The sequence below is a fragment of the Nicotiana attenuata genome, unplaced genomic scaffold, assembly GCF_001879085.1.
Source record: "Nicotiana attenuata strain UT unplaced genomic scaffold, NIATTr2, whole genome shotgun sequence".
NCBI lineage: Eukaryota > Viridiplantae > Streptophyta > Magnoliopsida > Solanales > Solanaceae > Nicotiana > Nicotiana attenuata.
In genome coordinates, this window is record NW_017670703.1 from 333332 (window position 1) to 358019 (window position 24688).

The 24688-nt window shown below is 36.0% G+C and overlaps 1 protein-coding gene and 1 long non-coding RNA gene across 5 annotated transcripts; one reads left to right on the top strand and one right to left on the bottom strand.

Annotated features, from left to right (window-relative positions):
* Window positions 1-398: 398 nt before the first annotated feature.
* On the top strand, window positions 399-14041 carry LOC109242472. 4 transcript variants are annotated; one of them, XR_002070404.1, is made up of 7 exons: window positions 399-994; window positions 3113-3167; window positions 3580-3698; window positions 5376-8086; window positions 12074-12231; window positions 13240-13314; window positions 13726-14041. It is a non-coding gene; the product is annotated as an uncharacterized LOC109242472 (long non-coding RNA). The 4 variants fall into 4 exon arrangements; XR_002070406.1 differs by lacking the exon at window positions 399-994 and adding an exon at window positions 1408-1566; XR_002070403.1 differs by lacking the exon at window positions 399-994 and adding an exon at window positions 1408-1526.
* A 3731-nt stretch (window positions 14042-17772) lies between these two features.
* LOC109242473 (HSP-interacting protein-like) lies at window positions 17773-23407 on the bottom strand. Its single transcript, XM_019409324.1, has 3 exons — window positions 20200-23407; window positions 19867-20104; window positions 17773-18302 (listed from the first exon to the last, which is right to left on the bottom strand). The coding sequence occupies exons 1-2, from the start codon at window positions 22451-22453 to the stop codon at window positions 19956-19958; spliced, it is 2403 nt and encodes an 800-aa protein (XP_019264869.1). The 5' UTR covers window positions 22454-23407; the 3' UTR covers window positions 17773-18302; window positions 19867-19955.
* Between the last annotated feature and the right edge of the window lie 1281 nt (window positions 23408-24688).

Sequence of the window (24688 nt, forward strand, 5' to 3'; positions counted from 1 at the left end):
CCCCCCTCAAAATACTCCATTCATTCCAAAATTTCAATCTCACTTAATGTCTAAGAGTCCAAGAAATGAAGTTTGATCAAAAAAAATTTCAGTAGTAAGAATTTAAATTTGAAACAAAACTTTTGCCTTATTTTTTCAGAAAAAACTTTTCCGTTCTAAAACGAATTACATATTTATATCTTTCTATAATTAGAAATAATTTTAAGTATAAATTTTTTATTTATACTTAAGGACATAATTTACAGTCACAAAAATATGATTTAAAATCACAAGATTCAAAAGTTATTTTAAAAAAATTCATCTTTAGTCAAAAACACAAATTTTAATGGAAAAAATGCCATGGTTAAAAATTTCATCTTTAGTCAAAATAACAACGATCTGTTTTCTGTGTCAAAAGTGAATCTCTTCCGGAACATTCATTCGTTTCAAAAAGTGTGCAGTACTCGGTTTCTATCATATTTCTTGTTTCGTACTCCATTCTTTCTCTCCTCTCTACTCTATTAACTCCCATAGCTTTTTCTCCACTTCCAACAATGGCAACACCATTAATGGTTCTCGATCCAAAACCCTTACCGGAGCCACATCAACCCGACCCGACCCATCTATACACGACGTTCCCTCCGACGGCGAAGACGACCTCTACGCCCGCCTAAAATCTCTTCAACGGCAGCTGGAATTCATCTAGATCCAAGAGGAATACGTGAAGGACGAACTGAAAAATCTCCGGCGAGAGCACTTACGGGCACAGGAAGAAGTCAAACGGATTCAATCGGTGCCGTTAGTAATCGGTCAGTTCATGGAGATGATTGATACAAATAACGCTATTGTAGGGTCCACTACGGGATCTAATTACTACGTTAGAATACTCAGTACGATTAATCGTGAGCTACTTAAACCCTCGGCTTCGAATGCGCCTGTTGATGTTTTGCCTCCTGAAGCTGATTCGAGTATTTCTCTGCTTAGCCAATTGGAGAAGCCTGATGTTACCTATAGTGTAAGTGTGTATTATGCTTAATTTAACTGATTAAGATTTATATGTAATTCTGCTTATTAGGGCTTAAAAAAAAATGGCTGGAGTTCAAAGCTGATAAAGAAGGCTACAGGATATTTGTTAGCACGTGTTCCTAAACTCATCCTCTTTTCCGGGAACTTAATTTTCTTCAAAATTTGTTGTATTTATCAAAGTGTATAAGGGCAACTTATGTAATAAACTAAAGAAATACGGGCAAAAGTAAGTACATAAAGACAGGCATTTATCACTTTACCAAAAAGGACCCCAAAGGTGCATAATTTACGTAAGCGTTAAATAGAATGTGAATAATAAATGCTACACCTAGGGGTAGCAGTGACCTGCAAATTAACCACGTGACAGGGCAGGGAGTAATTATTACATCTGTTGTAGCTTTTGAAAATATAGGAGAAAGTAGAATTCTTTTGAAAATATCCTGTCAGCAAATTTATTTCGGCTTGAAAGTTTCTTTTGTTTCAAGTCCATTAAACCACTTTGCCCGAGCCATCTTTCTCCGGTAAGCTCCTTTCCGTCTCTTTCTCCGGCGACATTGGCCTGTATGTTTCTCTCTTTCCCTCCCCTTACCTCTTCCTCCAGAATCCCTCGTATGCATTCTTTCATAGGAACAAAAAACCCTAATCCAGAAATATAATTGGGTTGCAATTTGTTATATTTGTTCTACTGCATGAATTTTTTTCTCATTTATGAGTTGATCTGCGTTTTTTACCAAAAGATATGATGCCTTTTAGGATTAATGATAATTTTTTCTGAAATATTTTCGGAAAAAAGGCTAAGAGAAAATATGTTATGATAATTTCCTGTTCTTAGGTTAGACTCATATATCTTAAGAGCCCGTTTGGACATAAGAAGTTTTTCATTTTTTTTCAAAATTTTTTTACGTTTTATCGAAATGGGCGTTTGTTCATAAATTTCCAATTTTCACTTGAAGATGCATTTTGAAATTTTTCAAAAATTTGAAAAACTTCAAAAAGTTTCTTTTCAAAATTTTCGTCCCTTACAAAACTTCAAAAAACAACCCAAAATTTTATTTACGTCCAAACACAAATCTAATTTTTAAATACCATTTTAACTTGAAATTTTTTTTCACTTTTTTTTTGGAATTTTACAATTCTTATGTCCAAACGCCCACTAAATCATTTACTAAACCCTCCTAATTAATTAGCAAGTGAATGATTAATTTGAGTTTATGATTATCTCATATCTTAGCATGATTTTATATAATATAGTGGTGCTTGTCATCCCTATACCGTCAAATGAAAAATACATAGTAAAAACTATCTGTTATCTATTAAAAAACTAGCAATATGTGCCATGGGGCTTTAGCCTAGTGGTAAGAGCACATGTGTGGGTTTGGCGCACCTCGCGTGTTCGAACCATGCTATAAGAAAAGCTTGGTATTTACTTGGAGAAGGTAGAGGGGCATGCTCACCATCCATTGAGTTTCGAACTGTGTGCACTGGTCCTCGGACATTTCTTGTTTATAAAAAATGTCGAGTAATTTGTTTACCAAAGAATGTGCGGAGGAGGGGGAGGAGAGGTGGAAATGGATAGTAAATGTTGGTAAATAAGTAGGTGTTATCAAAGGCGCGCTTAAAGCGCACTTAAGCCCTAAAGCGAGGCTCAAACATGTTGAGCGCTTGACCTCGCTTAGCGGGCGCTTCAGTGTTGTGATCAAGGCTCTAAGACATACTGTTCTTTGCCAATGAGCGTAATCCTGAAGAGGTGAAACTAAGCATTGATATTTTTACTTTATCGTAGATTTTCATCAATTTCTTTGTCCTTATATTTGGTATCATGCTTATTGATATTAGTCTTGAACTACACATACATAATTGTATTTTTCTCCATTTGCGCCTTTGTTCATTAAAGCCCACGCTTTATTTCCACTTTGCGCTTAAAGCCCTAATAGACCTTAGAGCTTTTTTCCCCTTTTTGCCTTTGATAACACTAGTAGAACATTGTCAAAGGTTATTTTTGAACCACCAACTTGTTATTTAGGCCATTCGCGGCATTATCTGATATGAGTACCTTGTTTTTTTTAATTAAATGCTTGACGAGTGTTTTTCTCTTTTGTTGGTTCAGGGTAATCAATTTGACTGCAACTGCTCGAAGGATTGGGTCTCCTTGGGAAAATGAAGTAATGTCTTTTCTTGTTATGTAAATTCTATTTTCGATACATCTTGCATTCACTTAAAACTCAAATTCAGGTGCTAATAAATGTCACGTAGACAAGATGGAGAAAAGAAATACTGTACAAATATTACTCTCCTATAAGTAGCCTTCAGTAGACTGAATGTGCTCTTTAGCCCCAAAGCCTATGTGTTCATGCTTGTTCCTGTATCTTCCCTAGCGTGTTTAATAAGTTGAGTGAATTATTGCAAGCACATTTATTTTTGGGGTACGGGGTGATGCTAAATGTTGTGTTTGCATCATGATTTTAGTAGTAGTTTGATCTGTTCTTTCTGAAAAAACTGAGCTTATTTGTTTGCTTGCATTAGTACTGTTTGTAACGGAAATTTAATTGCTTTGAACATTTTGTCGTTGTGTAGAAGGCGAGCACATATACAGTGGGATGAGGAAAATTTGGGAGAAATGGAGGCAAATAAACCAGTGAGGCAGAAAATAACTGAACCAAAGACACCATATCACCGCATGATCGATATTGATGGTATGTTCGTGAAATTAATTCTTCTTTTTCCTTCGTACCCGTTTATCTCACTTGTCAATTTTTTGTGTCATGCAAGCTTCATGGATAGATCAAATAATGTGGTGACGTGTTGTCTTCCTGCTTTTCACATGCCGATCAATCTTTTTGAAAAACTTTTGATGCTTGATAAGTTTATGGATAGATGAAAATCGATTAGTGTATTGACCTGGTTTTATGCATTTGCTAGTCTTCTTTTTCTATCTTTTCCCAGGTGATTACTCATAGATCTTCTTTCTTTTCCTCCCTTTTGATTTGCTTCCATTAGAGTGATGATTTGGGAGGAAGTATCTTAAGATTTGAACTTATTTGGATCATTTGGCAGTAGTCTTGGAAATATTATAGAAGTTTCTTTATGTGGTGCTTATACTCATTTAGTGAATTTTGTTCATGCTACTGATGCATCTTGTATCTCTGTTGTTTAATTTGCTTTTTTATTGATGTTTAGGTTAGGGTGATTGTTTATTTTTCTCAAATTGCAAATTCCAAAGTTGATGTGTAGTCTTCTCAGTATCTCTACACCTTTGAAGTTTCTCATGTGGTGCTAAACCTTCTATAATGTGTTGGTGGTCGTATATTAAAGCTAATACCATTATATTTGGGTACTTGGAGCTTCAGGATCTGCTTCTCATATTGGCGTGATGTTTGTATATCATTATGTATGGGAAAATGGGGCTATCCAAAAACTACAAGAATTTCATTAAAATTTGATCTTACAAGAGAGATTTCCACCGCTTCATCAAACACATACACATTCTAGTATGTTTTTTCCTTTATTAGAGCCTAATCCTTGTTAGTTCGCTACAGTTCCTTACCTGCCATTAAGAGAATTAATTGACACTATTAGGGACATTTCACAATTTTATTTCTCTTAGCTTCTTTCCAATCCATTTCTTTTGCATTTGCAAGGGTCTCATATGCAGTGGCTAGGTAAAATATAATAGAGTTACTCTATGTAATTTACTAAACTGTGCGGATAATTTTTTTTTTTGACTTGGTATCGCCATGTTCATGGTGTAAGATTTCAGGAATTTAGGATATGGGCCATAGTGGGAGTAGATTTCGACATGTATGTTCCTTGGGGCAGATTTAGGCAGCCCTTCGGTTACCCTGCCCAAACTTCTAAAAGATCAATATTTTTACCTACAAACTTATAAAAATCATGAAAATCTTGCAAAAAAAAAAAAAAGTGTTCTCCTTCCCAATTTCTAACAAATTTTACATTAGTATGTTTTCTGTGTGGCTGTTACTCCTCCTTACAAGTCATGTGTCCACTTCATGAACTCAGGTAGAATATTAGACGAGTATGGATTCAAGGCAGTTATGTTGTTTTTTAAGTATATCTTGAAGGATCCATATGAAGGATCAACATGGCTATATTAAAGAAGGCATGAAGATTCCATGTAGTGTGGCTAATAGATGATCTTATAAAAAGAAAACATGTGGCTAATAAATGATGTATCTTAGTGCTCCTGCTTTTTGGTGAACAATCATTAATTCATCTGTATTTGGAGAGAAATGTTTATGTCTCTATAAACTGATAGCTAATATTGCTTAAATCTCTATATCATAAAAATATTGCTTAAACCTGTGCAAGTTTATTTGTCCTCCTCACTTTTGTTGACTTTGTTGTTGTTGTAGGATCTTTATCTCCTATACGAGGTAGTTTTGAGAAAGGCAATGGTGATGCAGTACATGCAGAAGCTATACGCAGTGCATTGAATGAGGTGGTTTCTTCCAGTAAGAATAAATCCCAACTGTCGGGCTAGACATCATCTGAGGATGAAGCTGATGTCATGGACCAAGATGATGCAGGTTTAGTTTTATTTGTTCGTATACAACCCAAATATATGTTGGTTCTTGTTTCTAACTCTTTTTGAGTAACTTCTGGTGTATTTATTTAGCAATATTTCATGCTTTCAAGTTAATATTTTTTAAATAATTTATTGAAATGGTTCAAGCATATATATTTTGTTATTAGATACATATGGAGAACGTCAAAAGCAACTTCTTATATCTCAACTTGAATTGTGGGAAGTTTCACTTGAAGATCTGTATAAGATGTTGAATTCCAATTATATAGTTGTGCCTAAGAGGATGACAATTGTGACTGCGAGAAACATTTGTATGTTATCTGATTATTTTTTTTCCCGTTGTTTGCTTTACATCCGCGTTGCTTTGTAGTGCAGATGACATGATATTTGGCGCAATTAGAAGTAGATGTCAGACTTGCAATGAAATTTTGCATTTTGATGGATCAAAATTTTCGTGTCTTGCAAATTCGTTATGTCGAGGTGAATGTCTTTATTTTCTTTTAAAGGTCAAGAGGGCAGCCACTCCATGGAGAGTGCCACAAAATATAGAAAATGGAGAGTTGGTGCAGGTATTCAGAACTAGTGCGATCTTCTTTTCTTTTTCAAATTTCCAACGCAACAGTGGTCTTGCATTCTTTTTCCAGTGGCAGCAAGTCCGCCAAAAGTACGTACAAGAGTTTTATTTTGATGATACGTTGAAGCAACAAAGAATAAACGTGATAGGGAAGATAGATCTTTACAAAGATATAGTTTTTGGAGGGCGTTATAAGATTCAAGATAATCATAAATGCTTTCTGGTCGGCCAAGATGATTTTCTTGGTAAAGAAAGGTACTTTTCTTTAACGGCATAGAGATTATATAAATTTCTTTCACTTTGTTTTACCATATTTTTTTACATCATATGTTAATAAAGACTATGTTGTTGTAGATATCTTTTTGCTCTAGTCTTTGAGCCGGAGAGTACGGAGAATACGGAACCTGAACCTTTGTACAGCTTTCTTAGAAGGGAGAAGATTTACCGAAAGGAAGCTGATCCTGTTTTATTGGAGAATCTTTCACTTCCAGAAGCAATAGAAAGGTTTGAAGAAACATTTTATTTTGCTACTGGAAATATATGGAAGGCGGGGATTCACAAAACATTTGTAGGACATCTGAATTTGCAAGACACGGATGTCTCACAAATGTTTTGTGAATCCCCACCTTCCATACATTTCCAGTAGCAGAGTAAAATGTTTCTTCTAACCTTTCTATTGCTTCTGGAGTGAAAGATTCTCCAATAAAACAGGATCAGCTTCCTTTCGGTAAATCTTCTCCCTTCTAAGAAAGCTGTGCAAAGGTTCAGGTTCCGTATTCTCCGTACTCTCTGGCTCGAAGACTAGAGCAAAAAGATACCTACAACAACATAGTCTTTATTAATGTATGACATAAAAAATATGGTAAAACAAAGTGACAAGAAATTTATATAATTCTCTATGTCGTTAAAGAAAAGTACCTTTTTTTACCAATAAAATCATCTTGACTGTCAGAAAGCATTTATGATTATCTTAAATCTTATAACGCCCTCCAAAAATTATATCTTCGTAAAGATCTATCTTCCCTATCACGTTTATTCTATGTTGCTTCAACGTATCATCAAAATAAGACTCTTGTATGTAGTTTTGGCGGACTTGCTGCCACTGGAAAAAGAATGCATGACCATTGTTGCGTTGGAAATTTGAAAGAGAAAAGAAGATCGCACTAGTTCTGAATACCTGCACCAACTCTCCATTTTCTATACTTTCTGGCACTCTCCATGGAGTGGTTGCCCTCTTGACCTTTAAAAGAAAATATAGGCATTTACCCCGACGTAACGAATTTGCAAGAAACGGAAATTTTGATCCATCAAAATGCAAAATTTCATTGCAAGTCTGACATCTGCTTCTAATTGCGCCAAATACCATGCCATCTGCACTATAAAGCAACGCGGATATAAAACAAACAGCGAAAAAAAGTAAATAATCAGATAACATACCAGATGTTTCTCGCAGTCACAATTGTCATCCTCTTATGCAACTATATAATTGGAATTCAACATCTTATACAGGTCTTCAAGTGAGACTTCCCATGATTCAAGTTGAGATATAAGAAGTTTCTTTTGGCGTTTTTTCCAAATGTATCTAATAATAAAATATATATGCTTGAACCATTTCAATAAATTATTTAAATATTACTAATTTGAAAGCATGAAATATTCCTGAATAAATCCATCCGAAGTCACTCAAAAAGAGTAAGAAATAAGAACCAACGTATATTTGGGTTATATACGGACAGATAAAACTAAACCTGCATCATCTTGGTCCACGATATCAGCTTCATCCTCAGATGATGTCCAGCCAGCCCGTTGGGATATATTCTTACTGGAAGAAGCCACCTCATTCAATGCATTGCGTATAGCCTCTACATGTACTACAATATTAGCTATCAGTTTACAGATACATAAATATTTCTTCGAAATACAGATGAATTAATGAATGTTCACCAAAAAGCAGGAGCACTAAGGTACATCATCTATTAGCCACATTTTTTTTTGGATAAGATCATCTATTAGCCACACTACATGGAATTTTCATGCCTTCTTTAATATAGCCATGTTGATTCTTCATATGGATCCTTCAAGATATACTTAAAAAACAACATAGCCGCCTTGAATCCATACTCGTCTAATATTCTACCTGAGTTCATGCAGTGGACACAAGACTTGTAAGGAGGAGTAATCCACAAGACTTGTAAGGAGGAGTAATAGCTATACAGAAAATATACTAATGTAAAATTTGTTAGAAACTAGGAAGGAGAACACTTATTTTTTGCAGGATTTTTATAAGTTTGTAGGTTAAAATATTGATTTTTTAGAAGTTTGGGTAGGGTGACCGAAGGGCTGCCTAAATCTGCCCAATTTTCTCGAGCAACAAGATTCTGTTGATTGTAATTTGTCATTTCTCCTCCGAAAAGCTCACAAGGCTTTTGATAAAAGAAAGTCTAAACATGTTAGTTGGAAATTCAAGTGTATTGTGTTTTCTTAGTTTTTTGATAATTGTTGCTTGCATAGTGAACCTTTTTTTTTTTTTTGTCAATATGAGGTAGTCATGTCCCCAAATAAAATGGGAAAGTGAAAGACCTTAGAGTTTTCGACAAGGCACTGCAAGGGCCATTTGTGACAAGGCACTGCAAGGGCCATTTGTGACTAAGGAGCAGACATTATGGAATTAGGTGATCACGGAAAATATATGTTGTAAAAGGGGATGGATGACTTAACTCACATTACCATTCTACTGCAGACTATGGAGAACCAACATGGAGTGGGAAGACTTAAGCATTATCATCATTTATAGAGTAGGGGATGCAGGTAGAGTCAGTTTTCGAGGTCACATATAGTGTAGAGATAGCGCAACGGGTATCTCTTTTCCAAACACATACAGGGTCTCAAGCTAGAGAGAGCTGATAATATTATAGATCTAGAGGACATAAGAGGAGTGAGCTAACTGAACCTGTGGTTTATGGTGAATTATGAGATTGGGAGATTGTTTAACACATGCTAGCTAGGACCTGTAAAAGTGCGAGGCTAGGAGAGATGGAATGTTCTCAGTAAAGTATTGCCATCGCTTCTAGGTGAGGGACAAGTTAGACTTTTCACACTTAATCCATTTGGATAACCAACATAGCTAGAAAAACGTGGCTTTCTGCATGGTTTGCAACAAAGAGAGATATTGACAGCTAAGAACTTGAGAAAAAGAAATATTACATATGTTAGTCGGTGCTATATGTATAGATGCTCAGGTGAGGATGTGGATCTTCCTCTTGGTTGTATTTTCAGGAGGCAACACAATTGTATGGGTGGTATTGAACTGGTTCAGGGTTCAATATACCATGTCGTGATAAGTGAAGTTTGTACTGCATATTCCAAAAATTAAGAAACTACTGCATAGCAGTCTTTAGATGAATGAAGAGAAGATCTACCACATGTGATGCTGACCCATAGTCCTTATGTGGGTTCGGTGGATGGAGAGAAATAAGAGAGTTTTTAAGGGATTAGAGAATGACTTTATACATTTGTGGAATATTCTGTTGTTAGTTAACTTTTGGAGTGCCCATGAAGTCCCTGTGTGTAATTAAGATTAGTTCTCTTTAGTAGAGAACCATATCTCTAGATAAGCTCTTTAGTGTTTGGTTTATTACTTGTATTTGAGATTTTTCCAGGCAAGAGAGGTTAGCTCAAGGGGAAAGCACCTCCACCTCCAACCTTAAGGTTGTGGGTTTGAGTCGCCAAGGGAACAAATTACCATATTAAAAAAAAGAAGAGTTTTTCACATTTATAAAATCACTTATCTTGGAAAAAAAAAGCTTTGTAATTATTACGTCAAGTTATGTCATCTTATTATGAAGGTTCTCAGTTTTGAAAACTGCTTCACTGTTACTTGATGATTCTATAGCCTTTTGGGTCAATTACTAATTTGACATTTATAATGCAAGTTTGCGGTCATAAAGTCAAACAAGTACAACACAAGAATAAGGGATCTCTCCAAGCAGACTAGTGTATCTGGTATCATGCGTATTCAATAAAGTAGGGAATGTAATTTTGCCATACTATAATGCTGATTAGTTTTGCAGTTCTTTTTCCTCATACCCCTTGTCCCATTTTATTTTACAAGTACCCCTTTCACCTCTTGCCATCAACAAACCAGAACAACCTTTGCTCACATTTCAAATGAAAATCATTGAACTTAATTCATGGATAGTGTTGAATGTGTTTGATTATTTCATATAAAAGTTTAAACTATTAGAGAGAACACATTATTATTTATTTAATTATGTATTGAACATACCCTCACATGCTGGCATGAACTCAGGACTTTTACCTACTTTGATAAGATGTTGCATAGACAGAATTTACTTTATTTTATTTAACTATATTTTCAACTGATAGAATCAACGTTTCCTCCTCCATGCTTGTTAGTCTATAGGAGAAGTATATTTTAGGTAATCAATTAACTTTTGTTATTGACATTTTCTACATGTCAAAATGCATTTGGTATTTTCAGAAAAATATATCAGAAGGTGAGGTCTCATCTATATGTTTTTTTTTAATTGGAACATTACGCAAATGTGAAAGGCAAAATACATAAACGGGCACTCAAACTTGGCCCCAGTTGTCAGTTTGACACTTAAACTTACTTAATGATCAAGTAGACGCTCGGATCTGACCTGACACAGTGCGTGTGTTGTGTTGTCTTCACATTTGAGCGTGTGAGATGTTATATCAAAGCCTTTTCCAACTAAAAAAGTTAGTGATATTCCATTTTTACCCTTATAATCTACCTCTATTTCATTTCTAATGTCCCTCTCCCATCCTTCTCCATTTTTTATTCTTCTCTCAACACTCTCTTCCCCTTCCACCAATGAAGCCTTAAACTCTTCATCACCATTAAACCCCTCTTCAACCGGGCAAAATTTCTTCGCTCTCTAATTGCTTTTTTTTCCCTTTCCTGATTAACCCACTACTACTCTATCTCCCTCCATTTATTTATATTTGTTATACCATGATAGGGATAAAGGACTAAAAAATTTATTTGTTAATTATAGAAAGCAAAACTTATATAAGATAAGGATTACAGTAGAGTTGGAGAGGTTTGAATGAAGAAACAAAGAAGGGGGGAGGATGAGGGGAAGAAGCAGTGGGAACGGGCGACGAAGAAGAGGAAAGCTGGGATCTGTGGGGTAGGTGAGGGTCTCTTTTAGATGTTTTTCTTCTTTTTTTTTCATCTAAACATATCTTTTTTTTTTACATGTGTCACTTTGTTATTTGTTACTTTGCCACATCACTCGCACTCGTAGTACACGCATGAGGTTTGTTGGATTGGGGTGTGTAAGAGACACACCTGTGTCAAGTTAAGGTGTCTATTTGATCAAGTTTAAGTGTCAAAGTGACACTTGAAACCAAGTTTGAGTGTCTGTTTTATGTATTTTGATAATGGGAAACTACTGTGATGCCGCTTTCTTGATCTTTTTATATCTTCTCCTGTCCACTTGGAATGATAACATAATGTCTTATTTTATAAATTAGTCGATCTATATATCCTCCATGTAATTGTGTAATTAGGAATAACAATTATTTTTTCTTCCTTTTTGCATTACTTGTATTCACTATTTAAATCTGGACATACTTTGAGGAATAATCAAGCAATGCATCCCCATAGAAAAGCCATATGTTTCCTTTTTTTTTTTTGTGGCATGTGTCCCGCTATTTAATAAAGTAACAATTAATTTCACATGTATCTTAATAAGGATTTCCTAGAGTTAAATCTATTCTTGCCAATTTTCTATTTATTAAGAATTAGTTAATTATTAATATGACAAGCGTCTATTTCTTGTAAGTATGGGATCGATCTAAAATCCATGTACCTGCATAATAAGTAATAAGAATTACTTTTTTTCCTTTTTTGAAATCATCAACATGATTGAGGTGATAATCTTATAATTCAATTCCAACAGATTGAGGGAATCTGGTCCATTCCATGAGGATACGGGTCTAAGTAACTTAAGGCAACCTTCTCACCCTCCAGTTCTGCCGGAAATGCAACAAAAATCTTGTTCCATATCTCCATCCAGTGTTGCAGGCTTAAGGCCCGGACCAGCTAAGTCCGTTCAGGGTGCGTCACCCGGTTCAAATTCTTATCTACGACAATTGCAAGTTGTAAATTGTTATATTTTACTTCATTTTGGTTCCTGTATTTCTTTGACCCATAAAATCAGAGAGCAACCTTCATCTTTATAGAAATTGTTCTGCATTGGATCATTTTTAGTCGTTTGACGATCAGATTTGCTTGATATAAATTGCGCTAGTATAACCCTCATTATTTTTTTCTATACTGCAATCATCGAGTCTAATAGGAATATTCTCTGCAATTGCTCTTGAAAATACAAAAAAGGATTTAGAAACTTTTGCTTTTCTTGCTGGTTTACCTTTAATGAGCAAAATGCTTAGTGTGAAATTTTTAAGCTCTATTTATCTGTTGTCCCATATGCGTGGTATTAATGTTTTGTATTTCTTAATATCCAGAGAGGCAATGATTTTTGCGTCACTACTGTTATAGTCCCAAAGCAGAAGTCGACTTCAAATACTATAAGATAGAATTGTATGTTTCATCTGTTAGGATATACTAGAGTTATGCATACGCTTAACCTCTAACATTCAGAAAGCAGACTGACCGTCCATCAGGTAGAAAAAGTAAAAGTATTGCATGGAAGCGTCTTTGCATTGTGAACTTGAAAAACCTGAACCAAGCTTGTAAATTTCAGGAGCTTTGGCTGTTAGGATAACTTATCAAATTTCGTTTTTGATTTGAATAACCTCAAATGTGTTGAATTTTGTGTAAAAAGTGCTCATTGTATTTTAAATTCCGTCTTTTCAGAATCAAAGTTTAGGAGAAAGGTGAGAAATAATAACATTAGTTGGTAGTCTCTGGGTTTGATGCACTTATAAAAGAGAACTACAATTTTTTTTTAAAAGTTTATGCGTTGCTGCTTTATAACTACAAAGAAAATAGTTCATTCAAGTTTAAGAATAAAATTACTCAGGTATATACTTAGATAGCAATGCTTTTGATGTCATATGGAGTGGGTTTACATGTTACTGAAACACTACTTTTGATAACCAGTGTGAGACATTGCATGAAGAAGAATATCATCCTGTTCTTCAGAGGCTCAATGTCACTATTCTTGGTTCGATACATGTAAGTATCACCACAAGTAGTGTTCTACATGTTTAGTCAATTTCGGTGCATTTTATTATTTAATATGAACTTTTCACCAGTGAAGTGCTTATGTTGTATATGGAATTGAGTTTAGTAGATGAATATCTTTCAGCTGACATAATGATATGCTTCCTTGGAATTGTTTGAATATGTTAAACGATGCCTTCATTAAAATATGTACTCCTGTCTCAGTCTTGCACGAGTTTGCAGTGCTGCTATTCTGCAGCTATCTTTAAAGACTTGGCTATCATTTTTCTACATAGAGATTCTTGATTATAACTTGTTTTAACCAATCATATCTTTTTGTTGTTCACTTGATCATTATTTAACTCTAAAGCTACTTCATTTGTGATGCATAATAGGTAAACTCTCTTATTGTATGTTGACTAGGTTGATGGCAGGGGCGGAGCCAGGATTTCAAACTTATGGATTCGGGATCCTAATTCTTTTAAGTTACTGGTTTTTAATTAATAATTTGTACACTACCCTCCCCAGACTCCACTTGTGGGATTCCATTGGATGGTTGTTGTTGTTGTTGTTGTATTTAATTAAAATTTTAAGACAAATACATGATTTGAACCAAAGCTAGCCGTCATTGTGGCTCCGCCTCTGGTTGATGGTTCTAATTCACTCGTTTATGTTCCAAAATGTTATTGCTATTCTAGTGACTATTTTATATTTTTAAAGATTGTTGGCTGTTCCTGAATTTTCACTGTTTTTTGTGAAAAGTTTGTTGTGTCATTTTTGCTTAAGATTAATCTATGCTCTCCGCATGTCTTGCCTTTCTTAAGCTTTCTTAATCAGCTGCATGTACTGGTAGCAATTAGCTATAAAATCAGATGCATGTAATGATAGGAAATAAGCAATCCTAGACTTCTTTGTCTTGCTTTCAAGATGTAGTGCCAATTCTTCTTGTGTTTTGGTTTAGAGGTCAGTTCATGTCAGATACTAACCACGTGATAATAAATAATCCAGCTTGTGTAGCTTTGGCCTTTCATTTTTGTATTTGCCCTTGGTTTGTATAATGTCCCACATCGAGTATAAATATCATCCAAAGAAACTAACAAATTGTAACTCTCCTCCAACAAGATAGAACAACACTTACACCTTAGAGAGATTTCTTTGCAGGTATTTAAGTTATATGCAGTGACAATGTAATGGATTTTGACACCATCATTGTAATTTAACATTTTGTAATCGGTTACTTACCGTTTATTGCACGTTACTAATTAATACTTGTTGGACAGAGTGAGTTAGCTGCAATTACCTTTTAAATGACCTGATCGTTTAAATATTTTCTACACTGACAATGCATCAATGTATGCAACTTAAACTCATGAATGACTATGCCTCGATCAAACTAGTTGGAGTTGGCTGGCCCCAGGCTTTGGTATAGTGAAATGAGCTTAGTGCGTGTTTTGTCGGTTAGGTGCATGTCACAGGTTTGAACCATGTCGCAGACAAAAGCGTGGTGTTTAAGTGGGGAATGGTAGAGGAGCGGACTCATTTTCCGCCGAGTTTGGAGCCTTGCGCCATTGGCCCTCTGGTTATTAAAAAAAAAAAGTTGGAGTTTGGCTATATGAATCTGATTCATAGTTAGACTATTTTTAAGCTTCCATCAACCTATTCCAACACTCCCATTTCATCTGGTTATGCTTTTGTGAAGCTCACATAGGCAGAGTTAGGTAAAAGACACTTTTTTGCTTGCACCAGCTGGGAAATAAATTGGTTTTTGTTGATATTGCTTTTTGTGAAGGATGCAGTGACATCTATTGTATCTAATCTACTTTGGTTTGAGAAGGGGTTATAGAGAAACACCTGAATTTGCAATTGTGAAGAGCGATCTGACTTGTTTTTTCATTGCATTCTATGGTCTAAGGGCTGATTCTTGACTAGAACTTTTACTGTCATTATTGAGTCAAGTTTGATTGTTCATATTTTTCTGTTAAAGTGGGTGCCCAAGTTTGCCTATGCTCCTGTAAGATGGTTAGAAGAGAATCCGGCTATAAATACAACAATATACCCAGTAATATCCCACACTGTGGGGTCTGGGGAGGGTAGTGTGTACGCAGACCTTACCCCAACCTTGTGAGTAGGGGTGTACATAGGTCGGGTTGGTTCGGATTTTCTAATTGCCAAACCAAACCAATTGTATCGGGTTATTAAAATTAAATACCAAACCAAACCAATAAAAGTCGGATTTTTTAATCTCGAGTTTTTTCGGTTTTTTCGGATTTTCGGTTTTTTTTCTCATAAAGTCTTCATAGCATAAAACGTAAAATTTTTGCTCCAAATATTTCTTTAATCCTAGTAAGACATAAGTATATAAGGTGTTTTCAATGAAATAACATAAATATGAGATGAGTCATGGCATTGTATTAAAATATTCAACAATAAAGATAAGCAAAATCGCATAAAATAAATATTATTAATAAGCCATATTGAAAACAAACATAATTTAAAATTATGACTAATAAGTACTGTTATTTACCTAACTAACCATTAAAAGAAACATAAGCTATACATTTTATCTAAACAATGAAAAAAAATAAAAAATAGATATCCAACACTATTTTCATTCATAGTACAATCGAATTGAATGTCTTTAATTAGCATTAGTATTGATTTGATTTTGGTTTAAGATTTATTTGAGTTACTAACATTTATGTACATTAAAACTTATTGGAGCATCCAAAAATTATAAGCCCAAGTTTGAAATAATACGCTAAAAGATAAAATTATGAAAAAGCTTAAGAAATATTTATAAACTACACTACCATAAATATTTTTATGTATTAAATATATTTAAAACTTCTATACATATAAAGTCGGGTTGGTTTGGTTCGGTTTGACTTTTTTTAGTTAAAACCAAACCAAAGTCGGGTTTTTTTTTTTCCAACACCAAACCAAATCAAACCAAACCATAGTCGGGTTTTTTTTCTCGGTTTGACTCGGATTATCGGGTTGGTGCGGTTTGTCGGTTTGATTTGTACACCCCTACTTGTGAGGATAGAGAGGTTGTTTTCAATAGACCCTCGGCTCAGGAAAGCATAAGCACTACATTAATGAAAATATAGGCAATAAAAAAAACAAGACAGTAAGGTGATCAACAATGAAAGAAATAACAGTTATAAAATCCTACTACCAATAGAAAGCGAGACTGCATGCCAATACTACTGTTATGATCACTCTAGACTACCTACTCTACTACCCTAATCCTCGACCTCCATATCTTCCTATCAAGGGCCATGTCCTCGGTCAGCTGAAGCTACGCCATGTCTTGCCTAATCACCTTTCCCCTCCTCTTCTTTGGTCTACCTCTACCTCTCCGTAGGCCCTCCAATGTCAACATCTCACACCTCCTCACGCATAATATATTGGAGTTCCAGCAAGTATATTGGTCCAGTATAATATACTGGAGTTTGGAGCACCGATGCTCCAGTCTCCAGTAATATTATACTGGAGCCAGCAAAGTATACCGGTCCAACATAATATGCTGGAGTTCATACACAAGTGCACCGAACTCCAGTATATTATGCTGGACCGGTCTCTAGTGCAGCAAAATAGTGGCTATTTTTCATTGACTTAGTAAACGCTGGCTATTTTTGATTGACCAGTCCGAAAACTGGCTATACCGTGCTATTTTTACGTAAAAATTTGATTCTAAGAATATTACTATTACTATTACTATTTCGACTATAAAGATGTATCAGTCGACAGTGAACTTTCAGTAGTTTTGTGTTCAATTTCCTTACCTCAGAAATAATTTGGCATTCCAGCTTACCTGTCATGATGCTTCTCTCGCCATAAAGCCCGATTTTGAACGATTCCAGTCTGTTGTTATTACCTCGGGGGCCCTCGGTATTTGTGTTATTTGTCTTAAATTTCAGTGATCAGCTTCCAGTAAGCACAAAGTATGATCTGAGAAGTGATCCTGGCGTTGAGAAAAATTATGGGAAGTTTTTGCTAGAAATGATCTCTGTCGTTCCAGATGGCGTTGTCTGCTTCTTTTTCAGTTACTCTTATATGGATGGAATCGTCAACTTTCTAAAATGGGAAACCGATCTTTGGACTAGAATGATTTTAAAGTTTTTGGGCTGAAGACTTGGATTCTTTTATATGGTACAAAAGACCTTTCTTATTTTACTTTCTCAAATATAGAGCATCGATTCTCTTGTTGCCTTCCCGCTCTTGAACTTGTAAATTTGCATATAATTTCACATATGAAGATGTGTCCCAGCCCGGAGCACTAAGCTCCTGCTATGTGCGGGTTCTGGAGAAGGGTCAGACCACAAGGGTCTATTGTACGCAGTTTTACCCTGCATTTCTACAAGAGGCTGTTTCCACGGCTCGAACCGTGACCTCCTGGTCACATAGGAGCAACAAAAGCAGAAAACTATAGGTGACAATTGTAAAGAAGTCAAAACTGCACCAGTATACCTTCAACGTTCATTTTGAATGGTAATTAACTGTGCAGTTCAAATACAAATGAGGTGTTTGCCAAGAGTGGTATTACCTCCTAACCAACAATCTGGACATCATAAAAGTACACCATATAACTCTATTTAAGACACTAATAGTGACAACTATTAAAAAACTACAAAAGGCCAACTGACACAGAATAGTACAAGCCAAGAAAGGAAGGCTAATGAGAACAAAAAGTTCCTAAGAAACAAATTCCTATAAGAAAATAATGCCAAGAAACAAATTCCTATAAGAAAATAATGCCTTAGGACCCTTCCATGAGCCAAAGGAGAATAATTAAAAACTACTGAAACGATTCGCCACTGCCTTTGAGTTTGAGGAACCGCTACACTGGGCAAGACGACGACAAGTAGGCAAAAATAAAGAAAAAGAGATTTCTGCCTCTTCATCTCTTTGTGAAATGAAAAACAGGTAATGCACAATCCAAGTGTCGCAAGGTCCAAACTCCAAAACCTGTATTAACAGCTGATGCACGTAAATCCCTGCAAATAAAATAGATCCAGCACCTCTCAGATAAAGCAGAAAGACAAAGAGAGTAACAATGTTATCATATTAAAGACAGTTGTGGTTGCTCCAGTGGCGAGAGCACTCTAATTCCAACAAAGAGGTTGGAAGTTCGAGTCATCAAGGGAACAAAGTGGGAAAGTCGCGCACTGTTGTTTATGTAGAGTGGTTTTGGGGGCGGGGGCTGGAATTTACTATGTCAAGAAAAGGGGAAAAGAAGGAATCAGCACAGCATTCCATGCTAATAAATGAGCTAACCTTACTTGATACTTCATTTACAAGTGTCAGTATTAATGCGGTGAAACCTCAGCGAAGTTCTCAATACAATCAGCTTTTAGCAAGAAATTATGCACAGGCAACTGTTAAAGCCTTTCCAATGAAGATTTCACGGAAGGTGCAAGGGTTTTCACGACGTACATTAGACGTACATGACCCTTATTATGAGGGTACCTGTCAATGAATACTAGCAAGGGTGATGGAGTAGGTTCATTGTTTTGGAGTACTGTTCAATAGATTCACTCCAGTGCGGGATAAGCAAGTGTTTAACAGGTCACAGAATACGGAAAAAGCTGAACTCGTAAACACCAGGCTACTTCCACAAATATGTGAACTCAATGGAAAGGAAAACCATAAAAGTAACAATACGTCTTTCTGGCTATAGGAATCTATGTCGGAAAATCGTTATTCAATTTCTTTGCCACATGAAGGAACTTTTGCAGGTACTGGACCATATTTTTTGCACGGATGTGTAAAGTGCTAATTCATAGAATCAAGTATTACTGCAGCCTGACAACTCCAAGACTAGAGTAATAGACTTTAAAGCACAATCTGAAGAATTAAATGAGCTGAAAAAGGGTCTGAAAAGGGGTCTAGAACTTGGAGATGTTGAGATCAAAAAATAAACCCGCTAGGGGAAAACTAATCTTTCCCCTTTCCCCACCTACCTAGGGAATAAACAGAAGACACTAATCTGATTAAAACTTGAATAAAGAAAAGTTGCAACAGAGAATAAAAATTCAAATACAAACTCAAAACAGCAGCTATTTAGCAACTTAGTAACAGTAGGCGTTAAGAGTACCCACTATACAACAGTAGCATGAATTATTTCTTAGTCATTTCGATCTTAGATACTAATATAGGCCTTCATATTTGAGATAAAAGCTCCAACAATGAACAAGAATTATGATAGACAATTGCAGCTCTCCATGACACAAAATTTTCCACAAGCATTAAACACTCACCCGTAATTAAGCACATATAACCATGAATTTTTATGTAATACTTATACAAACTGTTTCGGGCCAAGATTTTCAGGGTCTAGCTTAGAGATCTCAGAACCTAATATTTCTTTATAAAGTAACATTTTATCAAACATTTTCTTGTTTGATACTGTATACTTTGCTTTACAGTATCAAACAAGAACATAACTTCAGGAGTGTTTAAAATATTCTTGTGATTCATCTCTAACCACTAACAACAGTTCTATCTGCATATTGTAGAATTGGTAAAAATGAATGCCTCTGTTAATGAAAGGATATTTACCTTCCCAGTGAGTATAAGCACAGACAGGGTGCAACAGCAGCGGTAATAGCGAGTTTCTTTCTTCATTCCTCTGACACCATAACAAGACCTCATGCTAATTCAAGGGCATGATACAGCTTGGAAACTCGTCGACGAAGCAATGGTTCCAACCTGAAAGAAGGTACGCCTCTTTCCCACCTTCTTGCTTCATACATCTCATTCCATGCCTGTACAATTTCATCAATATTGAATCCCAGCCCTACAAAAAACAATGAATGTCAGAGACATTTGAAATAATTTTGAAAAAAGCCACTGAATAGTAAACAATTTTAAGGTAATATTTTCCAGTTTCACCTTCTGTTGCAGTATTGTTGGAAGAATGATTCTTTATCATAACAGCAATATCTGTTGGAGAAGCTCCGGCCAATTCAAATTTTTCAACAGCAACCTCCAAAGATTCATGCCAGAGCGGAAGCCCGAGTTTGAACTCCATAAGTGATCGTTCGTATAGCATTGTACCCCATAGTAAATTTATCTGAGATCTCATATTTGCAGCTTGCTCAGTAGCTTCATCTGCAGATATTCCTTTGAACAAATTCTCCGTCTTCATCTTCTGTGAAAGGATTTTGTCGGGACTTGATAGTTCGTTGAGACGCTGCTCCTCTGCGTCCTCCCACATCTGCATACCTCTTTCCATATTTTCCTCAGCACTGTTGTAAAGCTGCAGAACTTCTGTAGAAGGCCAAGAATCCAAATCGACACCAGTGCTAATCGCATAATACCAAGAAAGTTTTGCCTGCTCAAACTGTTGCTGCCCCAGAGCAAGAACACCTTCATAAAAATTTGGTTTGATCTTCAGTGCCTCCTCATATCTCTCTCCTGCTTTTGAATATTCCTTTTGAGCCCAATCATAAGCAAATTTTACCTGTGCAAGCAAAGATTCTCCGGAACTATCTTCTTTCAAATAGACCCTTTTCCGTGCCCTAGACATATGAACATTACCCCAGTTGAACAATGCCAAAGCAGCCATCTCCTGGAATGTTTCTCCGGCTGTGCTGAAAAGGCATTGAGCTTCTTCACTTGTAACTGCCTCTTCCAAAGCCTCAGAGTATAGCTTCATTCCGACTTCATGGAGATCCAGATAAGCATCGGACTCAAATCCAACATAGTTCTTGAACAAATTAGAGAACTGGAAGATCCAATCATCAATGCAAACTGGTCCATTTTCCTTGCTTTTTTCAGCATACCCATTTTCAACAATCTGATTATGTCGCGCGCTGTATTTATGTTCGTCTTCCTCCCTTTTGATCTTCTCATAGAACGGATCCTGCTCCGGATTAACTTCCACGATATAGAATCTTACGGAACCATGTTGAACAGAAGCTTCAGCCCATCTTAACTCCTCATTTGTTGTCACTGTAACCAGGTCACCTTCTTGGTCCCTATACTTGATTAGAACTGCTTTTAAGTTCGGGAATCGATCACCTATGACCTCCCTCAGTGTCAAGATGCTGCAGTTCAGAGGAACTTGAGCCCATCTTATGTCTTCCCCAAATACTAATTTCACTGTTCTTTTTGGCTCTTCTTCTGTGGTACGACTGAGAATTTCCTCCATCACCAATTTATCTTCAGTTTGCCTCTCCTCATTGTCCTCGTCTTTATTCTCCTCCTGCTTATCCTTGGCCTTATTTACCTCGATCTCGTTCTTACTCTTCTTTTCCTTACTCTTGTCTTTAGCTTTCTTTCTGTTGGTCTTGTTCTCAGCTTTCTTCCCCTCCATCTTGTCGTCAATCTTTTCTTCCTGAGTCTGATCTTTATCCTTATTTTCTTCAATCCTTATCTCAAGTTTCATCTCCTCGACTTTCCCGTCCTTATTCTCAGCGTTCTTTTCCTCGTTCCTGTTATCAGCTTGCTTTAAATCGATTTGGTTGTCTAATCCCTTTTCTTCAGCCTTGCCATTAACCATCTCCTCCTCTACTTTCTTGTTTTTCTTCTTCTGTGCCTTCTCTTTAGATGATTTCGACAGACTTGAAGCAAAAGGTAGTTCAACATATTCAGGTACCGGAATTAAATCTATAGGAACGTCATTCGCTCCAATGCCTTTTTGCTCAATGGTTGTTTTCACCCTCTCTGCAATCTCAATAGCCATGAGATTATTCGGTTCCATCTCCAGCACTCTATTAACATCTCTCTGTGCCAAATCCAACCTATTCAGCGCCTCATAACACCTAGCTCTCTTCATAAGTGCCTTACTATATTTCGGTGTAACTTCAAGAGCCAAATTACACTCGTGGATCGCCCTAGGATATTCACTAAGTCCCATTTGCATATAACAAGCGGCTATATTACTACGAAGGTAGGATACGTCTATGTGGTTCCGCGGAAGCAATTTTATAGCTTTGTCATACTTCAGCATAGCTCCTTCATAATCCCTCTTTTGAAATAGCTTATTCCCCTCATCCTTAAGTTCATGAGACATTGCAATGAAAACTGCTGTGTCCTTATCAAATCGCCTCGGGCTATTATTTTCACCAACTTTGTTTTGCTTCATACTAGTATCACCAGATTTGCCTCCTAATTTTTTTGACTTCTTCCAATCCTTTCCCATACTGAGCTTAACAATTCCAACTCTTTCAAACTATGTAGCTCAAAAACAACAACTTAAACTAATTTCTAAAATTAAACCCTCTCAATCCAATCAATAAACACACACACACAAAAGTAACAGGACTTAACAACAACAACAGATTCAGTGAAGTACACAAGTGGGGTCTAGGGCGGGTAGTGTGTATGCAGACCTTACCCCTACCTTGGGAGGATAGAGAGGCTGTTTCCGATAGACGCTCGGCTCAGGAAGGAAGAAAAGAAATAGTAGAAACAGGACTTAACTGGTAAAAAAGTTGAGTCTTTGCACCAGAATCCAACACAATAAAAAACAATCAAGAAAACCCCCAGATAAGGAAATTCACCAACCAAAACAAAGCTTAAAATCAGAACAATTCACCACAACCCAAACACCAATAAATCAAAAAAATCCAATCTTTTTCTCTTAATATACCAAGAAATAGCTTAAAGAACTGAGCTTTAGCCCCTAAATCAAAAGGGTCTTCTTTAGAATTTGTGTTTAGCACCAGTAAAGCAAAAAAAATCCAAACTTTTCTCAAAATTCCAAGAAATAACTTATAGAACTGAGCTTTAGCCCCTAAATCCAAAAGGGTCTTCTTCAGAATTAAAAAGAACACAATAAAACAGTATAAATCCAGAATACTGAATTTGTTCACAACAAACCCCAATTTAAGAAAAGAAAAATGAAGATAAACACCCCTTTATTCAGCTGCAAACAATTCTTCTCCTCAACCAAGATTCTTGTTTTTTTTGTTTGTCTTTTTTTCTTTTTTCTTTAATTTTTTGAATTGAGGAGATAATTAAAAATAACTTATCTGTATATTTTCAGCTTGCTTTTGAACACCCTTCAAAATTTTCTTGCAGATTTCAAGAGGAAAATGCGTTGAGACTAATGTTTTTCACAAGGAATATATGTTTATGCAGAAATGAAAAAAAAATACCACCAATGCCTCCACCTGTTATTTAAGTTGGAAAAAAAAAAGGAAAATTTAAATTTGGAAAACAAAAATAGAAAGTAAAAAAGGGTGTCTTGTACCTTTACGCAAACGCCACAAAAAAGTTTGTCAAAATATTCAACAGTTAAATATTTTGTTATTTAGATTTGTGTTGATTTGTGTTTTTTAAAAAACAGGAAAAAGAAAGATTATGTTGATTTGTTTTTCTTTTCTGTAAACAGAGATGTATAATTATTTATTCTATATTCCGACAACTACAACGTGGGTCCCACTAACCGTGTATTCCTAGATTGTGGGGGACGTTTGCAAAGAGTAAAATGAAAGCAACTGTCTCTTCTGTTTTTTTTTCCTCTCATTTTCTTTTCTTTTCCTCCGCCCCACAAAAATCAATAAAATTCTTTTTTTTTTGTTAAAAATATTCACATTTTTTTGTTTCTCATTCGATGTCCACGGTTCAGTATTCGTTTTGCCGTTCGATTATGTGACGACCCAAAGGGTCATCACCGGATTTTCTCTTTTCCGTGCTTCCGAGGCCCCGAAAACCTCGCTTTTAGTTGCTTCAATTTGCATGCGCAGTCCGGGGGCGAAGCCGGAAAGCTTTTATGTTGAAATATGTGAACTTTGTGAAAAATTTGAAGAATTTTGATATTAATATTGCTAAAGTTGACTTTGGTCAACATTTTTGGTAAACGGATCCGGACCCGTGAGTTGGCGGTCCCGGAGGGTCCGTAGAAAAATATGGGACTCGGGCATATGCCCGGAGTCGAATTTCGAGGTCGAGAGCCCGAGAAATGAATTTTTCTGTGAAATTATTTTTCTGAAATTATTAAGGAAAATAGAAATAAAAATTGATTAAAAGACTATGGTTCGGGCTCGTATTTTGGTTCCGACGCCCGGTACAAGTCTTAAATATGTGTTAAGCACTTTCTGTGAAGTTTGGTCGAAATCGGACGTCATTTGACGTGTTTCGGACCTAAATATCAAAAGTTTGAAGTTTATGAAGTTATAATGAAAAATCATGTGCCTTGAGGCTTGATTCTATGTAAATGATGTTATTTTGGCGATTTGATCGCGCGAGTAAGTCCGTAGGATATTCTTGAGGTCGTGTGCATGTTTGGTCTGGAGCCCCGAGGTCTCGGGTGAGTTTTGGATAGGCATCGGATTGCATTTCTCATGTTTTAAAAATCTGGTATGCTGGCTTCTGCAATTTTCGCAAATGCGAAGGGAAGACTCGCAATTGCGAGCTCGCAACTGCGAGCACT

What these genes read in the sequence shown, in the direction of transcription:
- LOC109242473 (XM_019409324.1), bottom strand. Translation starts at nt 22,453, where the DNA reads ATGGGAAAGGATTGGAAGAAGTCAAAAAAATTAGGAGGCAAATCTGGT. An exon ending in CAACAATACTGCAACAGAAG is followed by an intron (nt 20,105 to 20,199) that starts GTGAAACTGGAA and finishes TGTTTTTTGTAG; the next exon opens with GGCTGGGATTCAATATTGAT.